At 35.8% G+C, this 26204-nt stretch overlaps 1 protein-coding gene across 2 annotated transcripts in view; it reads right to left on the bottom strand.

Moving 5' to 3' along the window:
• Positions 1 to 282: 282 nt before the first annotated feature.
• The window catches only part of RFX7 (regulatory factor X7), a 181508-nt gene continuing 155586 nt past the window's right edge, over positions 283 to 26204 (bottom strand). For both annotated transcript variants that reach the window (XM_036735415.1, XM_036735416.1), the window contains 6 exons: positions 26002 to 26124; positions 17277 to 17393; positions 15877 to 15961; positions 15177 to 15384; positions 10491 to 10786; positions 283 to 5214 (listed from right to left, as the gene is read on the bottom strand). In XM_036735415.1, coding sequence (XP_036591310.1) covers positions 1948 to 5214; positions 10491 to 10786; positions 15177 to 15384; positions 15877 to 15961; positions 17277 to 17393; positions 26002 to 26124 — 4096 coding nt within the window. In that variant the 3' untranslated portion in view covers positions 283 to 1947. The remainder of the gene's footprint in view (positions 5215 to 10490; positions 10787 to 15176; positions 15385 to 15876; positions 15962 to 17276; positions 17394 to 26001; positions 26125 to 26204) is intronic.

The following is a 26204-nucleotide window of genomic DNA, read 5'->3' as shown; positions in this document are numbered from 1 at the left end:
TTTCCATTATTTTGTTTTGTTAGTAGGAAGCTAATAATGTAAACAAGGGATCAGAATGGCCTCAAATTCTCCTTTTCCGAGTTTCTCACACAGAAAGGCTCCCATCATTTGTTAGAGAAATCACATAGTTTTCCTTTGGGTATCGCATACTTTGGTGTGCAGTAGTGCTGTGTCTCAATGTACAGTAAAGAAATAACTAGCATTAAGAACAGGTATCTAACCAATTTTTAAATCATAACAGCAAACACACTCAAATGCCAATAACTAGTACAATATACAAGCTCTGAGCCAACCCTAGCACCATTTATTGAAATGTATTGATCCCCCTACCTTGCAGTTTTACTGAACAATGAACTGTTATTAAATTAAACCCTTCATCACATTTGTTAAATATTCATTGATTGTAATATTCTGACTGGCTTACTAATTAAGTTAAAGGAAAGCTTAGTTAAAACAGCATTTGTATTTAAAATGGTTTTAATGTCACTTTAAAAACTTAATAGTAATGTCTTAATCAATTTTGCAGTAAACTTGAAAAGTTCACTTAAAAAACTGAACTCTCAAATGGATAGCAGATTGTATATGCTGATGTGAAATTTATAAATATTTATTAAAACAAAATAGGAGGCATGCAGGAAAAGCAACTTTAAAATAAATCCTGAGTGTTTCTCTTGCAGTTTTGGTTGTTACAATAAATCAGCAAGCAAGTAATGAAAGTTTCTTCTTTTGTTAAGTATTATATATGTGCGCGCGCGCGCGCACGCACACACACACACACATACACCCACCACACACACACACACACACACACACACACACACACACACCCACCAGCACTTTTACAAGAGAATAAAGGATTTTGAAGTCAGGCCTTAAATGGTAACCATTTTCAGTTCAGTTTTTTTTTTATATTTCTCCAGCTTGCCTGTATGTTTTTCAGAAGATTCCCATGATCAAACTGCATTTTTGTATTCGGGAGGATCAAAAAGTATTGGCTGACTAAATTGGGAGGAGGGGAAAAATTCCTTCCTGATAACTAGAACATATGATAAGGGTTTAAAAAATAAATCTCAAATAACATTTTAATATTTTCATGTAGCCATTCTATTTAAAAACAAATTTTTTTATCTCCACTTCCCTATCCTAAATTATCAATAAAACATGAAACAAGTGTAACGTGCTTAAAAGTTTCAGTGCCCAGAATTGTTTCATGTTTTAAAAAAAAATCAACATTTTAAAATGATACTTAAAAGACTTAACATGAGGTCACAAATATAAATGGCTAACACTAGGTTTATTTCTTAAATAAAAAATTTAGTGCAGCTTTCTTTCCTTAAACTAGTATTAAAATTTTCATTATCTTCTCCTATTTAAGCCCTTCATTTTAGGTGTAAATGCCACTGAAGCAAGAGGAAGCCCTACAGAGATTTCTCACTATACTATAGACCTATGCTTCAAGAATACACTCGTTATTATTTGAATGCTATCCTTAGTTTAAGAATGGCCTTATGTATAGTTCATCATAGCTGTGATTTCTTATCTAAAAGTGCCAAAAGGAAAAAAAAAACAACCCTATGCCTAAAACCAATGGGATTCTGTGCAGATCAACTAATGGAATAAAACTGATTTTAAAAAATTATCATCTGGACCACTGTTGTGAAAGCTGGTTAACTGCTAACTAGTTAAAAAAAGTGAATAAATGGGGAACATCATAAAATTTAAATCCTAATACTGGTTTGTGGACAGACCCATTGTCTTAAGAAACTTATTTAGAACAGAAGCAAGTCTCATCTATTCCCTAGTGAAAAATGAACCACTTAATGCAGCAAACCCTTTTAAAATGTCACAATTAATAGCAAGTGTTTCTGCTGCGGGAGGCACTTCCATTAAGACAAATACAATACATCTGTCATTAGATACAGTGTGCTACATATTATAAAACACAATTTAACCCAACATTTCAACAGTGGGATGGTCCTTGCTTTCCATCCACTCAAAACCTGATGAAGTCATAGCGCTCATGGATTCATTGCAGATTTGCTGAAATAATGGATCGTTCTTTAATTCCTCCAGTGTAGCATCATCATCTTGTCCCTGCTGGCGACCTGGATCGAACAGTAGATTTGTATCTAAAGTGTTCAGATCATTGATGCTGCCTGAGAGTTCAGAAGACAATCTGATATCATTAGAGAAATCTGATGCAACATTACTGAGATCCGATGCTACCTGACCCACCAGCTGCTGGTTGGCTTGCAAGTTGTCCCCACTCAACAGGTCTTTAACAGTGCTACTGAAATCTAATTGCTGCTCTCCAATTTCTGATTGTGCTTGGTTATCTCCAGGAGAAAAATTAATCTGATCCGTGCTGTTATTTTTTGTGAGGTAAGTTGGTGTCTGGAATTCATAAACCGAAGTGCTGGAATTGATCATATTCTGTGGATTGGCACTAGGGAAAGCAGTGGAAGTTTCCAATATCTGAGTGAGATTCATCCTTGCTGTGTAATTGGAGGGCAGGTTGTTTATTCCCAAACCTCTTACTGCATCATCATTGTCAGAATCAAGTTTATTCAATAAAACGTTGGTTATTTTTTTACTGTTTGCTTGTTTCTGAAGAGTGGGGAAAGCTGTCTGCATCATAACAGTCAATGGGACCGACTGACTTCTTTGAGCTATATTGTTGGCACTGGTGTCTGTGTGTACATTTGTGAAAACATTATGGACTTCTGGAGTAACTGGGCTTCCAAAGGGGGTCAAATTAGATCGTGGTATATTAGAAACTGGATAGAGGGTGCTTCCACTAAGGTTACGTTGGCGATGGACTGCAGGACTCACACTCCGGCATCTCAAGCTGTTGTTGAGGGAAGAATTATTTCCTTTGTTATCAAGAGGAGCAGGGACTGCAAAGCCTTCTTGCTTGTTCGTATTATTTACAGCAGTACCCTGATGTTGCACAGGTGAGACAGGAGTCAATCGACCAAAATGAGTGTCATGATGCCTGGATTGAGACTGATATGACTGGCCAGGCACAGCAAAAGCATGAGGTTTCCTGAATCGATCTTCCACTAGTTCCTGATAGCTTGGGAGAATACCATGGCTTGAAACTGACGAATTACTGACACCACTATACCCATTATTCATCCATTCAAGTTTAGTTTTATCAGGGTGAGTAGCCATAGGTCTTTGCATTGGTTTCACAGGACTACTTGAGACAATGCTTGCATCATGGTATGCCATGCTGGAGCTTATTGGGGTAAATGCAAAAGGGTTTCTGCATTCAACAGGACTAGGAGGGACACTGCTACTGCAGTTAGAGTGAGGAGTCCCAATAGGTGTATGCCTACTACTTCCTAAAGCACTATCTACTGGGGTAGTCTGGGCTAATCTAGAGCAGGGGCTTTCTCTTGATAAACTCTGAGAACCAGCAATCATCTCAGAAGTTGGAGTTGGTGTTGGAGTTGGTGTTGGGGTGGGGGTCGGAGTTGGTGTGGGTGTGTGAATTGGAGTGCCATTGCTATGGATTGAATGGTAGAAGTGTGCACTGTTGGCGTGAGAAGACAATGGAGTTCCTGCAGCTACTGCTTGACTCTGAAGTGTCATTCCTAAACAGCTACCATAAGAATGTGAATTGTTCATTGACATTTGTTGTTCCATGAGCACTAGCTCTTCCACAATACTGTCCTGTGTAAGTTCATCATCAAATGGAAAATAGTTTTCATTTGTCTGAGAAACAGTGGGCTCAAATTCCTTTAGGTCAGACTGCAGAGGTAACTGATTTGAAGACTGTGCTTGTATTTGACTCAGCGAAGATTCTTGCATCTGGCTGTGTAGCTGCTGGCTATATGTTTCCTGCTGCATTCCTTCTAAATGCAATGGTTCCCAAACAGATTTCTCTAAGTCATTAATGTCAGGGTGACCAGTAATATTCATAACACTGATTTGTTGTGGTTCACAGCTGGCAGATGAAAATTCAGACTCCTGAGTGATCTGCTGCTGCCAGGCATTGGAATTAAAGCTGCTCTCTGCTTTTGAGTCATTTTCTAAAATAAACAAATTTCTTTCTAATTTAACTTTTATATCTGGAGATGATGATGTCATTGGCTGTTCTAAAGCTGAATCACTGGCATTTACAACATTAGAATTTAAGGACTGATTTGCCACAACATTTATTGTTACCTTCCTAGGAACCTGAGCACCTGCTGCTGAGCTCTCTGTTTTTGCTGCAGGGAGAAGCTTCTGATCTTTTTTAGCACTACTACTTCCTTTTTGAGCTTCCATGTTACCTGCAGAGAGCTGTTCCACAAGGGGTTTCTTTACAGGAGGCACCTGGGACTCTTGTAATGTAGAAGAGAGTCTCTTCCTTGGACTTTTAGTGCATAATTTTGTGTCTTTATTAGTGGGGTCACCATTAGATGGTGAATTGGTGCTGGTGAAGGCTAAGTTCTGAGTGGCAACTGAGAGAGTGAGAGTGCTATGATTATTGCCTGAAGTGACTGGTGGCATTTCACTGTAGCGACTTTTACATTTGGTCCTCTGGTCACAGGCCTTAGTTGCTTTTGTTTCAACTACACCTTCATTCAAGGGTTTCAGCCCTGTACCCTCTGAATTACTTCTCTGCCCCATAGATCCACGAGGGGTCACTTTAGCAGCTTTAGACACATCAGAGTTCTCTTGGCACTGTAAAGAATTTTCATCTAATAATATCTCTGGTTCCGTTTTTATTTCTACAGAGGAAGTTCCCACAGCATTAGTCTTGGATCCAGGAGACTGAAGTGAAACAACAGAACCATTTTTGATATGGGGAACAGCCCTTGATTCTTCTATTGTTCCAGTTGCACTGTTCACAGAGGGAGAATGTTTAAGAGGAGCACTACTGTTGCTGGGTGTGAGAGATATTGCTGTCATTTTTACCACATTTAGAGAACTCATATGTGGAGCTGGTACAACAGTTTTGATAGGACTGCTTGTGAAGAGGACAGTAGTTGGGGAGCGGATGGTGAGTGCACTGGTGTTAGCTGGCTTAGGTAAGATCTGAGGGTACCGGTGCCTAGCAGAACGATCACCACCAGGACTGGCTGGAACGTTCTGAGGAGTCTTTGGTGCCTGTTTCACAGACTGCATGTGCTGGGTGACCACCTGTACATTGAGGGGAAGGACTTTGCCATCCGAAGAACCCATTGGACTTGGGGAAGTCACCAACTGCCTAGTTCTTGGTACCTATTGGAAGGAGGAAAACAAAATCAGATTTAAAGTGTTTAGGATAGAAAGGGTAATTCACAAACATGTAGATCTATAGGACAATGTTAAGGGATTTAATGGATTTGGTTCTGTTCCATGTAATTAATGCAACACTGCTCTTGCCAATCAAGAACATTCAGGTAAGTTCCAAAATTTCATGAATTATACAAATTAAATTTTAGTTATGATTCTCAATTATTGACCTGAAGTTCCACTCTGATGCAACATCATGGTGTGAAGATGAAGCACTGGTAAGGTCCAACTAAGCAGGAAAAGCTTCAAAACTATTAGCTTCCATGAAAATGGATTGTGCAGACCAAAGAGAAAAAAGCCTCCTTACCAGAGGACTGGCCATATATGATCACAAACTCTTTTGGCCAAAACAATATGCAACCATTTACTAGGTTACTGGAGCTATTGCATTTTGCTTTAGTTATATGCTGAAACCACAGATTTTTTGAAATACTGAAGGAAGTAAGTATATCAGGTAAAATGCCATATGCTTAAGACAGGTTAATGAATCACATGTTCCTATCTAACTAATACTGGGCATTAACAATTTATTCTTTAGGTGATTTGTAGATCACAGGCATGATCTTTTTTACACTTAACCTGATTTCTGGCTTTCAATCATTACACTTGGAGGTTAACATGATATCCGTGTTTTGGCAAATATTGTATCCCATTTTGTGTAGAGTTCTGTCAGACACTTGGTTGGGGGTGAGAGCATAGAGAAGCTTTATAAAGAAGAATCCAACAGAATTCTATATACATACTAGATTCTTTAAAAAATGTTTGCTGAATTAATGATTTTAAGGAGATTACAAGAAGGGAAGACATTATCGTATAGATTCCCAATCAAAATTTGGGTTTAAGATACACTGAAGTTCCACTTCCATCAGGCTTTTGGCTGGGGAGCTGTGAGGGTCAGGAGAGGAGGGGTTGTGTGGTATGAAATTACAACTTAAGTGAGTCTGCCTTGAAGCTAAGTCTTTCTGGAACTTATTTATCATAATACCCAATGCTCACCTAGCAGCTTAGTTTTCAAAGTGCTTTTAGAAAAACATTTTGATATATGAAATATCATCCCTACAGATATGAGAAAACTGAACCTCAGAAAGCTTGAGTAAACTTGCCCAAATCATATGACTAGAAGTGGTAGAACCAGGACTAGAACCTATTCATTGTACGTCACTTTGAGTCTAAATATGTTTGACAAATTGTTCAGTTCTAATAATAAAAGAAATGATATCCATACTAGAATGGAATGCCTTTCAGAAACTTCTTGTCTAAGGTATCTAACTTTGACTGCTACTTCCTACCTGCATAATCTCAAGCAAGAGATTCATGTTCTCTGAGCCCATTTTTTCATCTATAAAACAAGGGGTTTGAAAACTAGCTGATTTCTAAGATCCCTTCCCATTCCAAGCCTCTGTAATTTTACAATCATCTACATATGAATACATTTATGATTTCTGTTTCTGTCCTCTATATAGATACTTGTTGGTCCTGTCTCTACTATCCTATTACGAACATGAAGACAAGGTTTCTATGTCCTCTTTATTTTTTGCAAGATTACAAAGTATTCTTTCTAACAGGGAACATAGAATAATTGAGAGAAGAAACTCAATGTTTAACATAGAGATAATGACACTGGGAATGGGATGGGCGTGTCTAAGTACATGAAGGGCTGTCATATGGAAGAGGGATTATACTAGTTTTGCTTTGCTCTGAAGGTAGAACTGAGAACAAAGGGTACAAACTATTACGAAGGAGACTTAGACTTTATAGGAGGGAAAACTTGTTAACGATCAGAGCCATTGAAAAGTGGAATGGGTCTGCCTTGGAAGGCAGTGAGTGTCCTCCAATTGGAAGTTTCCAAGCAGAGGCTGGATGGTCTTTTCTTGGGGAGGGATGATGTCTGAGGGATTGCTGGTCAAGTACAGCTTGAACTAGATGGCCTTGGGCACACCTTTCAAACAATGAGATTTTGTGACTGATATTATACTACACAATATAAAAGTTTTAAAGAGTTCAAAATGGTTGCTTACTTTAAATGGGTACATATTAAGTTCTCCAAAGGGATTTCTGAAGTGAATTTGTATAGCTGAAAAATTAGTAATTTTCCAGAATTTACTGTGTTTGCTTTCCAGGGAACAGCTCAGGTAAGTGTGGAAAAGTTTATTGCCAACGGGCTGGCTACTTGGTAATGAATTATTTGGCTATTGCCAAGCATGAAACAATGAAAAAAACGTGATGGTTGGTCCTAAGAGTTCCCCTTTCTTCAGTACAGGTGGGAAAAGTGGGTGGAAAGGGCAGAAAGTGCTAAAAATCAGTTTTTAGACTATAAAAATTAATTTAGCTGCTGATATTCTAAATGTAAGATCTTTTTCCTTTCTACTTTATAAGTGAATCTTAGCAATCTTGATTTCCACTATGAGCAAAACTAGAAGACAAAAGGAGGTTATAGCTAAATGGAAAGCTCCTTGGAGAAGCAAATAAATGAGTTGGCAAAGAGAGTTTTCATATGAGTTCAAAGGTAATAATAAATTTCATGAGACATCTGGTCAATTTTTATTTTTTTATGATGAATAACTTCAAGAAGATATCACTGTGAAACTGCAGCTTATGCACAAACATTTGTTGCATAAGATGAGCAGGTAGAGAATTCTATAAAGTACTCAATAAGGGCCTCCAAATTAAATTGATATATATTTTGTTACTCAATAACCTTACTGCAAAAGTGGAAGAAAAGCAAGACTTAAAATGTGTTGGAAAATGTAGTTCAAGAATAATGAAATAGTAATGAAAGAGGCCAAAGCCTTGTAGCCTAATTAGATATCACATGCCTATCATAAATATTTTCATTGAGAAATGAACTGGAAGGGGGAAGATATGGTGAGCACCAAAAAAATCTCTGAATCAGAAATTATTATATTTTGATAGGCAGCTAATATTTCATTATTCAAGAGATTTATTCCATAATTATATGTGTACACATGAAATATGTGAAAGATCTACAAATATTTTTCCAATGAACTTTTTAAAGTCATCAAAGACAGTAGAGTCATTACATTTGGACTGTAACATCACAGTCCCAGACATGTTGGTAAAGGAAGTTGAAATGACATTCAAGAAAACAAAGATTAGAAAAACATGTGGACAAGACTAGGCATATTGAAAGGAAACTAGTGCTAAAAGGCACTGAGAAATCAATTCTTAAGGGATCTGAAGGAGGGGAAGAGACCTAAGGCATGGGTAAAAAAACCTTGAACTTTCTTACTCCTCCCCCTCCCCAAAAAGGCAACAAAGAAAATATCAGTAATTATTAGAGCACCCACCTACTTTCCCATCCATACAGAAACTCCTAAGAATAATCTACATACACACATCAAGGGTATTCCTGATGAGGGCACTAGAAGAGGATAGGCAGGCTTTCACAGGCAATATTGCACATAAGATAATAAATATTCTACCATCATAAAACTGACTGAAAACCATGGGGAATACAAGATCCTACTGAATTTATTGTTTGTTGATGATAAAAAAAACACTTGCTTAATAAGAGCAAAACATTGCCAAGGCATCTTCTGTCCATATCAAAACTGTAAAAGATTCTGGTAAAGATACAACAACAAAGATAACCTTCTTTCACCTTGTGATCATTAACATCAAGAGAAATAAAAGAGGGAAAACATACACTTGGCCAAGGTGCTTTCCATTGTTATGAAGAAGATTCTGCACATTATCCAAGTTGAAGAAGGATTCTTTAGAGATGGTGAGGTCCACCAAATGGTCCTGTCCACATACAACATTGTGTTGATGGCATCAAACCATGGAATATTGCAAAGCCTCCTAGATAACACCCATAATCACTTCAGAAGTTGCCCCCAATTATCCACACAGGAAAAACCAAGTATATACAGAACGTCTATCGTCTAGATTATAATCTGCAATTAGACAGTCAGCCTAAGATATTGTCTATCAACGTATGTAACTTTGACAGATATCGCCAATGGAAGAATCAGGTTCAGAATTGAATGTATACATTCGGCTTAATGTATACATTCAAATATACTGATATATTTCCTTTGTATCAGCAGACGATGTTATATCTCACTCTCAGAAGGACAAGGACTTTGATTGATGAATGGTATTTGGTTAATCACAATAATAAAAACTAATAATAATAGCTGACGTCTCTATAGCATTTTAAGGTAAACAAAGCACTTTACATGATTATACTATTTAATCCTCACAACAAGCCTGTGAGATAGGTACTACCAAAGTATCTGCATCTTATAGATGAAGAATCTGAGACTCCGATTAAGTGACTTGACTGTGGTCACATAGCTTAATAAGCACCAGCAGCAGAACTGGACCCAGGTTTTACTAACTTTACCTCTAGTACTCTATCCATTACACCACACTATTTTACTACATTGGGAGCTACAGAGTCTCATCTGCCCCCCCTCTAAACTAACAACATACATTTTCCCCCCTGACAAATACGCATAGCCAAGGGGGGAAAAATCCGCACACATCTGCCACAATATTGCGCATTTTTAAAGACTGGCTCTAACTATGATGTCTGTGGCTTTGAATGGAACTTTTTTTCCCAATGAGAAAAACTGTGGCCTTCATGATTATCAAATCTTTGACCTTGGTCACACTCTAACCAAAAATGACCACAGAATATCTCATTGGAAATTTTAACATTTATTCTCTCAGAAATCATCTTATATTTTTACAAAAGAGAATACAAAAGTAGTTGATTTTATATTGTATAATGTAGCAATAAGAAGCAGGCTGGTAGAGTGACAGAGAATGGATCACAGAGTCAGGAAAACCTGGGTTCAAATCTAACCTCTTGTACCTGCCAGCAATGTGATGGTGGGCAAGTCATTTAGCCTCTCAATGTTTCAGAACTTTGTAAGATTAACACTGTAGACAGGGAGATGAACTGCAATGGGAGAAAGAGTTCTTCATAGGGAGGATACTACACTGATGAAATCACAGTTTTAGTTAAAGGGGGGGAAGGCCCAAAGATTAGCTATATTACATGGTATTATAATGGATTAACAATGGACAAAATAATTACAATACTGAGTAATTAAAATGAGAAAACTACTCAAGACAATATTACTGATATAGTATGCTAATTTGTCAGTTATGACTCTGTGTTATTCATTTAAATTTTGTAATTTCCTGAAACATTTTACTGAAAGGGTTGAAAAGTAGCTTGATAACATTACCGGAATAGGACTGGGAACAGCTGCCACCACAATACCAATAGGCTGTGGAGAAAGGATTGGAGGATTTCCATTAGAAATACTAGTTACTCCATTGGTTGTAGCTCCTTCTAGTTTCTTTCCTGGAGACTCTCCTGGCAAAGGAGATTGTAGCTTCTGTTCCTGTTGTTTCTTTTGGATTTTCCGCTGCAACTGCTGCTTAGCATCAACAGGAGATGGCAGAGTCTTTACTTGAGGCTGAAAGGAATTGCTTTCAGCAGTGGGTATAAAAGCAGAGGGCTGGGTGATTCCTTTAATTCCTGAAAATAAGAAAAATAAAAAAGTAGAAATTAAATGCAACCTCCTTTACTCTGTTAACAGCTGCAGCCTGATAAATCTGTAATCTACAACTCAACAAAGGTTTATAAAGCAGTTCAACAAATAAAGTCCCTAATGTGTGCAGAGGAGTGTTACATACAACCAAAGCATCACATCTAAAAATTATTCCCTTCAGCAATTTTTATACTTCTAACTTAAAGTACATATAGGATTTATGTCAAAGTTTAATATAAAAATAACAAAATATTGTTCACTTAAGCGAAATTTTCTCTGAAGCAAATGATAGCTTTTCAAGGAAGAACAGTTACATTTAGAACTGTCAGAAGCAGAGAGGAACAAATTCCATCACGCATGTTTTACAAGCTCATCATAGATAGTAGTCAATGATCTTTAATAATCACAGTGACAGCTCATCTTTCTATGGGGCTTTAGATTTTTACCAAGTGTTTTCTTCAAAGCAAGCAGGTACAGGAAGTGATGAAAAGTGATTTACGAAGAAGAAAATTCAATCCATTCCTCTGATAAACACATTTTAATATAAAGAAAATGAAGCATACAAATTGTACAACAAAATGCTTGTTAACAATCCTCTCCTTAAAAACAAAGCAATTTTATGTTTAACAAACTGCACATGTACAATCTATATCAGATTGCTTGTGGTTTTGGGGTGGGGAAATGGTAGAGAGGGAAGGAGAAAAATCTGGAACTCAAAATCTCACAAGAATGTAATTTTGTAAAATTTTATAAATGTATATAAAATGTAATTGAAAAAAATACTATTAAGGAAAAAAATACAGCAATTTTATGAAACTGTGACTTGTAGTCTATGGTATATGTCCTGTCACATGTCCCATAAAAGTATTTCTAGGCCTGCTACTGCTGCAAAGTGCTATACATGAATGGAGAACAGACTGAAACAAGAAGCAAGGCAGAGAATTTCTACGTGATAGATCAGAATCATCAGGTACTAAAACAGGTTTAAAAAGTGTCGGTAGATGAACAAAGGTCTTTTTCATTCAGCAGTAAGAAAAATGTTGGAAGGAGGATAGAACAAAAAGACAGGGTCAAGAAAAACATTCATTATAAACTACATTAGTCAAAAGTTTTTTAAGATACTGTCTTAAAATGTTGATTTTAAATTTGGAACGTGGCCATAGTACCATCATAAAACTGAAATCACTTTATTTCAAGAAAAACTAAAGGTCAGAAGTAATAAATGTGTATGGGTTACTAAATTATTTGAATTCTTATGCCTATTTTGAATTAGATTCTCATTTTTCACAGGACATTTGATTTAATTTTTTAAAAAATTATTTGGGGGAATGGGAGTAGGAAAGAAATATATATACCTTGGACACACATTTCAAGACAAAAAGGAAATTCCTTGATTAAAATAGCATATGTAAAAAGATACTATGACATGCAGGGCTGGGAAAGACCAAGAGAAATATGGTTTAGAACTATTAAGCACAGCCATACAGTTTCAACGAATTTCTCCTAGACAGGTTATACATTTATTCTTATAACAATGAAAAAATGTTTGCATCTTCTACTTTGTGTCTTGAGAATCACACAAAAACCAGTTTCATCCCATTATAATCACTCCTCATTCTGAAACAAGACATTGTCACTACCTTATTCGACAGAAATGAGGCTGACTTTTAGTTACAGTTTCCTAATTTGGGTGTGTCCAAATTATTTAAGTTCCTTACATAAAAGGGGTTTCAGGAATATCCTTCCTACAAAGTGCTCCTCATACTACTCATATTCCCAGGCCCCAATTCTAAATATTACCCACCATCTCCTCTCCAAAGACAATAGTCTACCATAAAGGAGAAAAAAAGAGAAAGCCCCTGTTCTGCTACAACTCTTGCCTTGCCTGATCAGACCTTTTATCTTGTTGCCCCTGTACCAGTTATTTACTCCCTCCCCCTCCAGAAAATCTATTTAACTCTTCATTCCTTTAAAATTTGAAACCTTTGACCCTATTCTCATTAATCCCTACTTACTTGGCACTCCTGTCCTGGGCCTACTCACAGTGACGGGCAGGTTGAACAGGGGTAAGAAGTAGAAATGTATTTCTGTTTTCAAAGGCTTTATTTCTGAATGGATTTTCTCATAAAATGTTACAAACAGGAGTTAGATTTTCTATTATCACTACTGGTGCCATATTTCAGATTTAAAAAGTTACTAGATAGGCTTTTGTGGGAAGGTATGAGAACTTAATCTCCATGTACAACACTGTTTCTATGGGGAAAATTGTGCTGAGTCCTAAATGACCAACACAGACTCACAAATGTAAGAACTGAAAGAAGTTTGTCCAATTAGACTTGTCCAATTAGAGATGAGGAAGCTGTGGCCCAGAGTTTAAGCCACTTACCCAGGTTAAACAGAAGGCAGTGGCAAATTTCCTCAAATCAAATCCACACTCAAAAGACAAAAAGAGTGCTGCCACCTCTGAGAATATTCATAGGCTATGGAGACAATAGGTAACAACTGTAATTTTCCTGTTTTGTTTTATGTTTGGCTGAGCCTATGATTTCATCAGTGGAGGGACTCCTGGTTTGGAAGGTCCTTTAACAATGCAGAGCAGTGTCTCCTCTGCTACTCATAGTCTAAAAAGCACCTGAGGAGGTGGGGAAGTGAAAGCACATGCCCTGAGTCACATGACTGGGAGATGTCAGAATGAGACCCCAAACCATATCTCCCTGACTCTGAAGCTAGCTAGCTCAGTATCTACTCAATCACACTTTTTAAATTAAATTTGGTGGGGGGAAAAACACCCTGTACTTACTGTGTCACCACATCATGTGTGTGTGTGTGTGTGTGTGTGTGTGTGTGTGTAGGTATATATAATAATGTACGTATGTATATGTATGTGCATCTGTGTATCTGTCCATCTCTCACATATACACACAGTTACTAGCCCTCACAAACACAATTCTAAAAAGCAAGCAAACAAAATTGTTTTCAGTAACTACAACATCCGAAGCTAGGTCCTTTAAAGAATGTAGTTTGCATGTGTTTGCACATGCATGTATATTAGTTGTAATTCAGATTCCATTTATACAGTTCAAATCCAGAGAAAGGAGTCAAATTATAAACAAATTATAAAATCTTGCCAAAATATGGGTCCTAAAATAATCTTAAAATAAGAGCAATATAAACAGAACACAGACATTTAAAATTTTTTGTAGATGTATTTTGACAGAGAAAGTCATTCAGAGTTCATAAGAGACTAGATAAGCCACCAGAAACATGAGGTATTTCTTAAGATTATATTTCCATTTGAGATACAGAATTAGGATGGATTTAGCTTATATGTTAATCAACTTTTCATGTAAACTGTATTTATTTTTTATTTCCAACAATAAACTGACTAAAACTTGACCTACCTTTCATAAGTATGCAAAGTATAAACTATAAAGTAATGGCTTAAAATAAACACACCAGAATTTAGATATGTAAATGGGTGCTGTCCATTTCAAAATAATGACATTGGGAGGCTATACAATCCAATGATGCCACCACTGTTCATGACATATATGAAACTGCCTTTATTCTCACCATATATTCCTCTGATTATTCTCAAAAGTGATGAATCTTCATCTGCTAAGGGTGCATTTTTTTAACTGGCTAAAAGTCAGAGACAAGTCTAATAAATAAGGCAAATGCTCAAACTGGCTAATACAGTTCTTAGATTAAAACAAGGTGTGATTATAAATAATTAGGATAATTTTATTATATGGCTTACAAAATAGCTCTGAAGGCAATGCCAAAAGAACTCTAAAAATATTTTGTATTTTTAGATTAGTGTATAGCCTCCCAAACAGACTCATTTAAAGGGGAAATTTTTGAATGCCTAAGTTCTGATATTAATAAGTTTAAATATCAATCTCATCATGCCTGTCACATCATATATGTTTGTTTCCTATTGAAAATAAAAAGGCCTCTCAAGGAATGTGAAAATCATGATAATTAAAAACAATGCTTTCTTATGGAGAAATTTATTTGAAAAAAATATACTTCAAAATTTGAAATAGCAATGCTAATAGGAATTAATGAAATTCTATAAGGTTAATCTTAAAAATTTTCATAAAGCAGCACAGCAGCACACATACACAGAGATAGCTTTGCATACTAAGAGCTACATTTTATCCTACTATCTGTTTCGGAAGCTTACCAAACTTCTTGAATACACTGGTTAATCACAACAAGAGAGCTCTCATCAAATTACCTTAACACTAAGGGGATGAGCCAGCCCCTTCTGACTAAAATCTTCTTTATATCAATTCTAAGTATGACAGCTATTTTTGACTAGTCAAGACCCCTGGGTTAGTTTTAGCTTTCTAACAGTAGTTAATTTAGTACCTGCTGGTGCTGCTGCCATTACAGTTAGAGCTGCCATCGATTTGGTGCCTATGTAGTGACTTTTTACAAGGAAGCGAGCTAATTCCAAGACTGAATCAAATGGCTGGCTTAATACTTTCTGGGCCCACTCACACACAAGGCGGCAGGCAGCAGAGATAACTTCCTCATCAACAGTTTGGAGTTGCCCGGAAGGTTCGGCTCCTTCCAACTAATCAAAGGAAAAAGGAAAAGTTAACTTTCAGAAAGCTCAAAGAAAAATTCTATTCAAGTACATTTAGAGAACATGCATTCTCAATATATAAGCAATAAATCAAAACCTATGATTGTTGTATAAAAAGAATGAAATTAGCTGATTACTATAGCCATGAAAATGGTAAGTACATGCTCACAGGCATCAGAAATAATATGACTGAGGTTATAAATTATGAAAAGGGGTTTATAAAAACATTTGCATACTATACTAATATTTTCTAAAACCATTAAAACTATTATATTCTATTTTATTGTTAATTACAAATAATTTGTTATAGGCTGTGGTACATTTTAGCCTATAAAGCTCTGAGGAGTATTTATTTTAGTTTCTTAAAAGCAGTTTTTGGTGATATTTTTACTTAAATCTGACTATACTACATGAGTTTCAATGCTGATGCTAAATTGTCCATTTCTAGTAAAAAGTAAAAAAGAAAACAAATTGTCTTACCCCATCTCCACTTTTATGAAAGTCAAGGTTGGGCAGTGTTGGCATATGAACAAAAGCTTTTTTCCTTAGTCCACTGTAGCAATATGTAATAAAGAGTTAAGTGCTAAAATACTCTTCAATAAAAATGGATTACTTTCAATATTTTCCAGGTAATCATGTAGAAATCAAAACATCATCAGTACAAAGTAATGTCTATCTTACTAAAACCCTTAATAAAATCAAATTTTCAGTATAATGTGAATCCTCTTAAAATGAAATGGACATGGTAAAATTTTATTCATCTGAAATGAAACTAAACAACTGTCACTAGCTATAAATTTATGGATAAACTGCCCTGTTAAGTTGTGCTAATTCAGAGAAACTGGTCAGCAAGGGAGGAATAGCCAAATGGAAACCTGGCACAAAGAAGGGAAAACTCTCGCTGGGGCAGTTGGCCAAAACATCTCTTAAGAGTGTCACAAGGCCTTTAACCTTCTCTCTCCCCTCATGCTTCTCCCACTAGAACACATAAAATTCTCATCTTTAAGATGATAAAGACACATTTGAACACACTTGATTATGTTCAGGAGCCTTAATAGAAGCCTTCAGAAATCCTTAACACATCCAGAAAACAATAAATGGTTAATAAAAAACTGGACCATTTTTTAAAAATACCACATGAGCCATCTCATTTTTCCTTTCTTCCCATTTGTTCCATATTAGCTAATTTTTTCGTTATTACATCAAAGACTTAGCTATGTATTTGCCAAGCAATGCAAGACCTCCTTCAGAAACCTTATCATATATTTTAATGTTTTCCCCAGTTTTACTTATATTTGTTTTTCCTTGTTTCTACATTTTATTCCCCACTACAAAGAAAGGTTTCTTCTGACTTGACTTTTATTTTCTATCAGTACATGTTTTAACTGCCAGGTTGAACATTTTTTGATGCTGATCTTTCAGTTAGTACATTTTGCTACAGTGTTTATATAGTGTTTATGGTTTTGTAGCAAGATGCTTTAAGTTTCTAAAGCTATGAAGGAACAAGAGAATGAGAGTGTAAAAATCAGCATTTCTCTTTCATTTTGTTAATGTGCTCGATTACTTACTGAACTATGAAGTATCTCAAATATCTTTACTTCTAGGAACATGAGATCAAACCACTAAGTAATATAAATAGTTTTAAGAAGTCAGGTAAAGCTATCTTACTATCCTGATACACAGATGAAGTAGTCTTTTTTCAAAGCTGTTCCTCTAGAAGTCTAATGATAGCTAGAAAAACAGAATTTACTTTTTTCTAGTTGTTTGCATTTGTTGACTTAATTTTGTTTCTAAATTTAGTTAGTGGTTGAACTACAACAACAGATGTTCTGTAAGCAAGTGTTGAAGAGATTACTGAAAACTGTTCTAGTAAAGGATATTTTGATTTGCCTCTTGTGCCCAGGCGGCGTGCCTTCATATTTGGAAAGACGTTTTTCATGATCTTTCCAAAGTCAGCAGCACTTAATGGATGGTAACCAAGATTGTCGCAATAGCTTCTGCAAAAGAGGGAGGGGTGGTTTAGATAAAATCAGAGCTTAGTACTATATAGCATGGAGGTGCCTTGAATACCATTCTTATCCTTTTTTTTTTCTTTAAAGAGCTAAACTGATTAGCAAAAGCCAATTATCCCCACTTTTAACTAACTTAGATTTTATTTATTATTACTACCTACAATAGCTGATTATCTCCACAGGGTTAAAATATGGCTTTCAAACAGCATTCATGGAACCTACAGAATTTGGTGAAAAGTAGTGTTGTTGCAGAGGTTTCCATTCTCACTCCAAATGCCTCTTCTCCAATAAATACGCAGAAAATATGACTGTATGATTTAACACTGTTCATTCAGTGTGCTGACCAAAGCAAGTTGAATCAAATCTCTACATATTCAGTTGCCAGTATCATTAATTGCCTCCTTTATGGTTTAAACAACCCAGAAAGAAAATATGAACAAACTAGTCAAAAAGAAAAAGGGAATTTAGTACATAAGAACCATGCCAAAGTAATTCAGAACCAAATGTAAGCAAAACTAAACCAGACTTTAAAGAAACAAATACAAGATAAAAGTTATCTGAGCTAAGTAAAACAAAACAAAAACAACAAAATGAGGCTTCAGGGAAATCAAGGCAAAAGAAAAAAGGACCAGGCAATTATCTCAATGAGAAGTTTAATATACTTGCTCTCTTCTCTTTATTCTCTGGATTTGGTAAGACTCTCTGTGGTAATATATCAACTATTATTTTCTTCAGGCAATATATTTCTAGTTTCTTAGTATAGTTATATGAGAAGCAAAAAGAGGAAAGCTAGATGTGAGCAAGGTCAATGTACATTTTGTCAGTAAGGTAGAATTTATGAAACCTAGTGATGGACATGGTGGCAGATGCCTATGATCCCACCTACTAGAGAGTCTAATAGATCTCTTGAGCTTACAAATTAGGAGACGCAGTGGGCTAAATTGATCAGATGTCCACACTAATTTTGACATTAATATGATGAGTCACCAGGAGTAAGGAGGTCACTAGATTGCCTGAGGGGAGAATTGGTGCAGGGTAAAAACATAGCAGGTGAAAGCTCCCACGCTGATCAAAGAGGGAAAATGCCCAGGAATAGCCCTTGCACTTAATATAGAGAGCCAGTCTCAAAAAAAAAAAACTATATGAAGGGTAGAATTCTTTGGCTCTCACTAGAAAAATAAGTTATAGAGCACTAAAAGCCATCATTATTTTGATAAAGACAATGGTTTTATATTTTTGGGGAAAGTATATTCTAGGAAAATTATATGCCATTAAGTATGTAAATAGATATTAAATAATTAAACTAGGTGGCACAGTGGGAACAGCTATGTGGCACAGTGGATAGAGTGCCAGGCCTGGAGTCAGGAAGACTCATCTTCATGAGTTCAAACTGGGCTTCAGACACTATCTGTGTCATCCTGGGCAACTCACTTAATCCTGTTTGCCTCAGTTTCCTCATCCGTAAAGTAGCTGAAGAAGGAAATGGCAAACTACCCCAGTATTTCTGCCGAGAAAACCCCCAATGAGGTCACAAAGAGTCAGATATCACTGAAAATAACTGAACAAGGTCAAATAGAAGGCAATGCCAAGAAAAAAAATTATGATTCAACATCTTACATTAATAAGTAAAGCATACAGCATTTTGTGTGTGTGTGCGCACGCGCAGGCATGTGCATATGTCCAGTATTGTGAGGGCAAGCAAAGTGGGACTTTTTACTGTTTTTTTTTTTGGAGTGCTTCTCAGCAACAAGGCAATCAAGTGCTTTTGAGTGGGTCTTGCCTTTGTTTGTAGGAAGGCCCACATCCTTTGGCTAATTAGGTAATGAGAGGTGTGAAGCCCTCTGACTCTGAAGAAGTGTATATATACTCTGACATTAGCATTTTGTTTGAGGCTCTCATTGGATGAGTGTTGGTGTGGAGATTCTGGGTAGCCCTTAAGGAGTCCCCCTCCCCTCCGCTTTGAAAACCCAGATGTTGGTGCTTCTCTCTGGTAACTATGTATGTATAGCTTTGGTCAGACAGCTAGAAGCCTGTCTGTTGATTTGTGTTATTTGCTCTGTTTATATAATTTCTGCTTGTAATTTCTATTTACTCTGAAGTTCAGGGCGCTGACTTTCCCCCAGAACTAAGTGAATGATATATGAATGTTTAATTAAACTGAGATTATAAATCCCTTAAAGTTGCTTTCCTTAGAAAAGTAGATCAAAGAATCTGTGCTAGCAGCCCTCCTGTGTGCTGATGTTATTGGTCTTACACCTCCACAGCAGCTGCTATTAACATTGCTGTCACAAGTATAAACAATCTGGGTAAAAAAGGATAACAACAGGGTCTTTATTTTTTTAAAAAATCACATTTTCATTGCCTGTGCTAATCTCCATCATTTTTACAGAATCTTAAAGAACTAAAAGTCGCCTTCAATATCCCCTAAGTTTGCATCCAATAAAAAAAGTCCCTTCTATAAAGCCCAATGGCCCTCTCTGGGCATCAAGATCCTTGAGCTCTAATTCTAGCTGTGCCACTAGTTAGGTGTGCAGCCACAGGTTAGTCTGTTAACATCCATGGACCTCAGTTTCCTCATCTGTAAAATAAAGAGTTTGAATTACATAAGCTATAAGGTCCCTTTCAGCTCTAACATTCTATGATTCTATGACTAGATGATCTCTGAGGTCTCTTTCAGCTCCAAAATTCTTCCAATATATGGTAGATGATCATTAATCTTTTGACTGAATCACTGCTAGGTGATGGAATATACTGCTTCCTCAGGCAGCCAATTTAAGGAACACTCTTCTTTATTACTGAACCAAAATCTATTTCCCTGAAACTACTTCTGCTAGGTCCTTATTCTGTATTCCAGAAAAAAAAAAACTAAGCCTAATTCTGCTCACTCAATTTGATCACTTACTATCACTTTTAAAGCAGTGCTATAAAGCAGAGGGTCATTTCAGGATACCTAGAGATCTTTTGTTTTCATGCTTTACAACTTAGATTGCATGTGGATTGAACAAGAAATGGTGTCACAACACCTAACTCAGTGTTAACTTATATTTATGCAGTATATTCAGAGTGAGAAACAATATGTTCACAGTATAACATACTGTTATTCTTAAAATTAGATCATTTCCTTTTTTAAAGGGTATGTTTCATGATCTAGTTTTTAAACTAAACCTAAGAATTTCTTAACCTGGTTCATTTCATCCTATTAAAAATAATTACATTTATAATACCCATTATATTTCTACATAATGCATGTATTTGAAAGAGCCCCCAGTAACCAATGTTACACTTTACAAATCATTTAAGGCACAAAAGAAGTGGTAGGAAGTAGGAAAGACAGTGTGACTGTGGGCCCTGGTGAGAATGGAGAATATGTTTAACAGCTACAGAGTAGTGCATGACATAACTGATAAGGAGACTGTAGTTAGAAAGAGGAAGCACCAAGTCTAATATCTCAAGATTATTATGGTCCTAAGTGTGATTCACTAAGACCACAGTATTGCCATGATGATGTGGAGTAAGTATCAAAATCAGTGGAGAGGAAAAGGAAATGTGGAAAGACTGGAAGGAGAGGACTATGAAGTCAATGAGTTGGATGGATCATCAACATGAGTTGTAAGGATTGAAGTGGAGAGAAAAACTTAAAAACAAGTGCTAAATTTATCCAAGGGGGATATATGTTCCAGGTATGTCCTGGATAATATGGAGATAGTGGCAAAGTGGGAGATGTAGGAAACACATTCACTGTATCTGCTGGTATTTCATAAGAATGAGCATTCTATGTCACTGATACCTGGTTCCCTTGGGTATCTTAAAAGGGTGGTAAGAACAGAAACTGGACTGCACTGGATAGAGCAATATGCGTTAAGGAAGCAGATGCACAATAGCCACTCATGGTTTGACCATGAAAAGACTAGAGGTATGTTAACATTTGGAAATGAAGATGCGGGATACATAGGCATATTTATGTGCTACATCTTATGGCGAAATGGAAAAAAACACTGAACAAGGAATCAAGAAATCTGAGTTCTAGATCCAACTGACTAAGACCTTGGTTATTAAAATTGCTGGGCCTGTTTCCTCATGTGTAAAAAGATATCTATAGTATCTATAGTATCTCTAAGGACCTTTCAGCTCTCACATTCCATGAAACTACTCTCCCTTTTCCTCTGAGACAACCAAAGGATGAATACAGAAGAATATGCATAGAGAAAGGGGAACAAGGAATTTTCTTTCCTTGCTCAGGTCATATCTGCTATAGGATACTAGGTTATATTCATTTCTGGAGAATCACCATAAAAGAAATATAGAAAAAGGAAGTAGATTCATCCTGTCTAGCCAAAATTATTTCATGATGTGTTTGGTGGGGAAGACAGGAAGAAAAAGTTACTATAAGAGGAAGCTACCTGTCCTTTAGGGGGCAGGAAGAAACTAGGAGACATAGACCACCAAGAGAATGTGACTAAAATGTACCACCAGAGAATCATATCCTAATCTACCTGGTAAAATATCATTGAAGGTTTCAGCTTCTAAGCAAAAAGGGGTGAAAGAAAACACACATAACACCAACATCTCGCATGAAATGCAGCACGGCACTGTGCAAAGAACAGTAGCTTTGGAGTCAGAGGACCTGAACTGAAATCCCTTCTCCACCTCTCGCTGCCTCTATGGGGAAGGAAGACTTTTAATCTCTAGAAGCCTTAGTTTCCTTATATGTGGATAAGACAACCTCAAGGCCCTTCCCACTCTAAACCTAGAATCCTAGGATCTCTCCCGTCTTTTAGAGAATGTACAGTAGTTTTTAGTAAACAATGCAAAGAATATATTTTTATCATATTATTGATAATATAAATGTGAATTTTTATATTGAAAGAAAATTCTCAGAGACATGTTGCAATTACATCTAAAGGCCACATGGCTATTATTTGTGAACAAAAATTGATTTTTGGTTACAATGTTTATTTACAATTTCAGAAAAGAAATTACTTCTTAAAATTGAAGCAGAACACCTTGCAGATGCTCACATATTTAAACATTCTATTTCTAGATACAGCAGTTATTGTAAATAAATACCAGACATTATTCTGATGTTTATATAGGTCTAAGTAACATTTATCTGTCAATCACTCATTACACATTTGATATCTTAATCCTCCTAAGAAGAGTATATTAATATGATTAATTATATCATCAAAATTCTCAGGATTTATTTTACCTTGGTAAATATACAGATACCTAACTTGGGCAGTAAGTGAGGAGAAGGAGGTTAGTGGAAGTTACATATACATATGAAAAAATTCAAACATTTCTTATTCCTTTGAGCAATTAAGAAATTATCAACAAATAAAATGATTGTAGAAAAAAGAAATGTATGAATGAATGAGTGTCACGTAGTCAAAGTATAGTTAAATTTTCAATAATATAACAGTTTTCCACTGAGCATCTGTAATTTCACAGACTAGAAGTTAAACTGATTTTTTGGGTTGCTAAATCAAGAAATAAATTATTTAACAAGAAATTCACCTACAAATCATTTTTATGCTTCTTTCATGTGGGATAACAGGAGAAATAATAGCTATTGCTGCTTTTTTTTTTTTGCTGAGCATTTACATATAGCAGACATTTAGGATTGGTTCACTCCACCAGCTTTCCCTATTGGTTCATATTTGAAGATGACAGATATTTCTTTAGTAAACTTTGGAAATATACTCACCGATGTTTAAAGATGATTAGATTACAATTTAACAAGCATTTATTTAATGCCTACTTGCTACATTTAAGGCACTGATAGACACACACACAAAAACAGGAAAACAACCTTCTGCCCTTAAAGAGTTTACTTTATACATTAAGACAAACAAGTAACCAGAAGTAAACACAAGATTGTTTGAGGAGGGAGAAAGTAAACAAGTACAAGGCAGGGTAGTGAGGCAGCTGGGGGATGCATTGATTTCTTGCAATTAATGTATGAACTTTAAAATATATAGTTCATATTTTAGGATCCACAAAATTCAAAACCAAACATCTTAATTACTCATAACAATCTAGTGAAATAAAAGTAGTGATTCAAGATAATAAAAAATCTAAATACAGTATTAAAGGGTGAGCCAAAATAAAGTAAGTGAAGGAGGTTGTTTCTGTTACATTATTTTTCAAAGGGAGATCAGCAATAGCTGCTATTTCTTTTGCTTTAGCGCTCTCAGTTGACAAAATAACTTGACAGCTCTTATCAATCAATCTGCATTAAGTGCCTACTACTTGCCAGGTACCATACTAGGTGCTAAAGATACAAACAGAAAGAATGAAACAATCACTACTCTCAAGGAGTTTTCATTCTGACAATGTGAACAGCTTCAATGAGGATAAATATAAAGGATACTAACACAAAAATTGCTTTTACTCAGTGAATTGCAGGAATGCCAATTTTGAGCTTCAGAAGATTTCATCTTATTATTTTAATAGGAGGAAGTCTTGTTTTTAATTAAAATCTGTATTCATTAATTAATACTAACTTCAACTTTAAAAATTAATTTTAGAAATCATCTTATGTAAAAATCCAAACCTCCATAAAGAACGTACCTTATTGTCAAGAAGTTTTTTTAAAAAATATTTAACCTAAATCCTTCTTGCTGTGATTTAAACCTCCTAATATTTTCTAAGTGGAATTTGAAAACTTTGTTACTATACTATCCCACTTACATACATGAAAACTTTTTTATTTATCAGGCAGTTTCTTCAGTCTATTTTCTAACCCTTTTATGTCTTGATATCTATCCACCATACTCTTCCACAACTTTCAGATTTATATAGTTATATAGACCCAAACTAGATAGTACATCTACTTGCTATCACTTCAATATATCAAAAAGCTATAATTTCACATATGTGGGAATTACCTTCACTTATGCAGATTGAAACTGTGCCTTGCTTGACTGCTTTTTTGAATTGTGGTGGTGGTAGAAATGCCTCACTTGGCAGCAAGCCTTGGTTTTGTGCATTTCCAAAGTGCTATGCTGATCCCCAGGTGAAATAGTTAGCTGGTTGTTGAAACCTTTCTGTATTGGTGGAACCAACCAAAACTTACACTCCATTGGCACAGCCTTTAAGACTCTTAGGGTCATTTCTACAACACAAGCACTGAGATAGGACTATCTCATAAATCACTTAGCCTATATTTAAAGTTTATTTTTCCACATTAAATGAACTGTTCTTCACTAGTGTGTGTTGGATTTTGTTTCTAATCATTTCTCAAACTCATCTCTATCTTATGAGGATGTGAGCTATGCCATTCAAGTTTTATGTCAATCATTTTTAACAAGGATCCATTTTCATTTAAATCACTGATAGAAAGTTAAAATTAATAATTTTCATGATATTTAAGTTTTTTTAAAAAATTTAAAAAATTAAGGAACCTTTGCAGAAGCCCCTAAATTCCCTTGAAAGGTAGTTTAGGGTAAAGTATTTAGGGTTAAACAGGTCCTAACTCTACCTCTGATACCACCAGGGTGAAGACTGCCAGGTTAATTATTCTCTGTAGGTCTCAGTTTCCTTTTCTGCAATATGAGCTGGATGAATTAATCTTCAAAGTCTCTCCCAAACACAAATTCTATGATTCTGTTACAACCCACACCATTGTGTCAAATAAGTTCTCTTAGGTTCCTTGTTCCTTTAAATGAGGTTGGGACATGTAGGATACCTAGGTTATATATTTGGAGGAATTGGCAAGATCACAGATATAGCAATTATTTTTAACTTGCACACAGCAGGCATTTAATTAAAATTTGCTAATTATTTATGGAACTATATAACTACTCTCCCCCAACTACATCAACACTGGTTTTCTCTTTTGCTAGTTTCCGTCATGTACTGCCCACTTCATCTATTACTATTACATGTTTCCTGACTTCCTTCTAGAATTCTATTCTCTATTTTCTTTCCTATCATCATCTCTGCTACCTTCCTGAATGGTAATATTTCTGATTTTTTGAAAGAAGGTTTATGAAGCTTTGTAGGGATCCTAAATAAGTTTGTGAACTGAAAAATCCCAAGAGTCATTATTACTTTAGTGCTTATTACAAGATTGTGCACAAGGAAGAAATTCATAATGAAATGTTATAAAAGGTCCAGTCTGTGGTACAACAGCACAAAGGAATGTGATATAGGAAGATAGAATTGTTCTCTGTGATATCAGCTTCAGAACATTAGGGATGTACCTCTCCTTCCACCAAAAACAAAAATAAATGAAAAAAAACCCAAACCCAAACTAGTTTCCCTTCATAGTCTATTACAAATCTGTCATTTATTACTTTATCCAAACCTTTTTTGAAGATTTTTTTTGTCAGTAACTAGGTTCCTCAAGTTTACTACCTGCTGTGCACTTCCATTTATTTGTCCCAAATTTCTCTCTTTAAAGCTTCAAAGGGTGCCCTCAAATTCTGGGAATTGCTGAATAAGTCCATGTTCATCCATACCATTCATGATTTTATAGACTTCAGCTTGGTATTCACTGATAATGAAGCAGATAACAGTATGTGAGAACTGTATAATACTCAAATCCCTTTATGTATCAGAAGACTCAGCACCTGTACATAGTACTTACTTATATTCATCATAGACTTCCTGCTTAGGTAGTGAAGTCTCAGGATGTTCCTCCAATGTATTTCGAATCCAGGAAAAGGCATGCATTTGCTGGGCACGGCTTGATGACATGGAACTCTGATCACTGGTCACAAAACAAAGATATGCTTTAGCTGAAATAGTGCCTCACTTTGTGACTTTTTTAGATAAATCAACTTTCTAGTG

This window comes from Trichosurus vulpecula, chromosome 8 (assembly GCF_011100635.1).
Source record: "Trichosurus vulpecula isolate mTriVul1 chromosome 8, mTriVul1.pri, whole genome shotgun sequence".
In the NCBI taxonomy this organism is placed as follows: Eukaryota; Metazoa; Chordata; class Mammalia; order Diprotodontia; family Phalangeridae; genus Trichosurus; species Trichosurus vulpecula.
The sequence above is the reverse complement of the archived record's forward strand: the minus strand, read 5'-3'. Positions and strand labels throughout refer to the sequence as shown.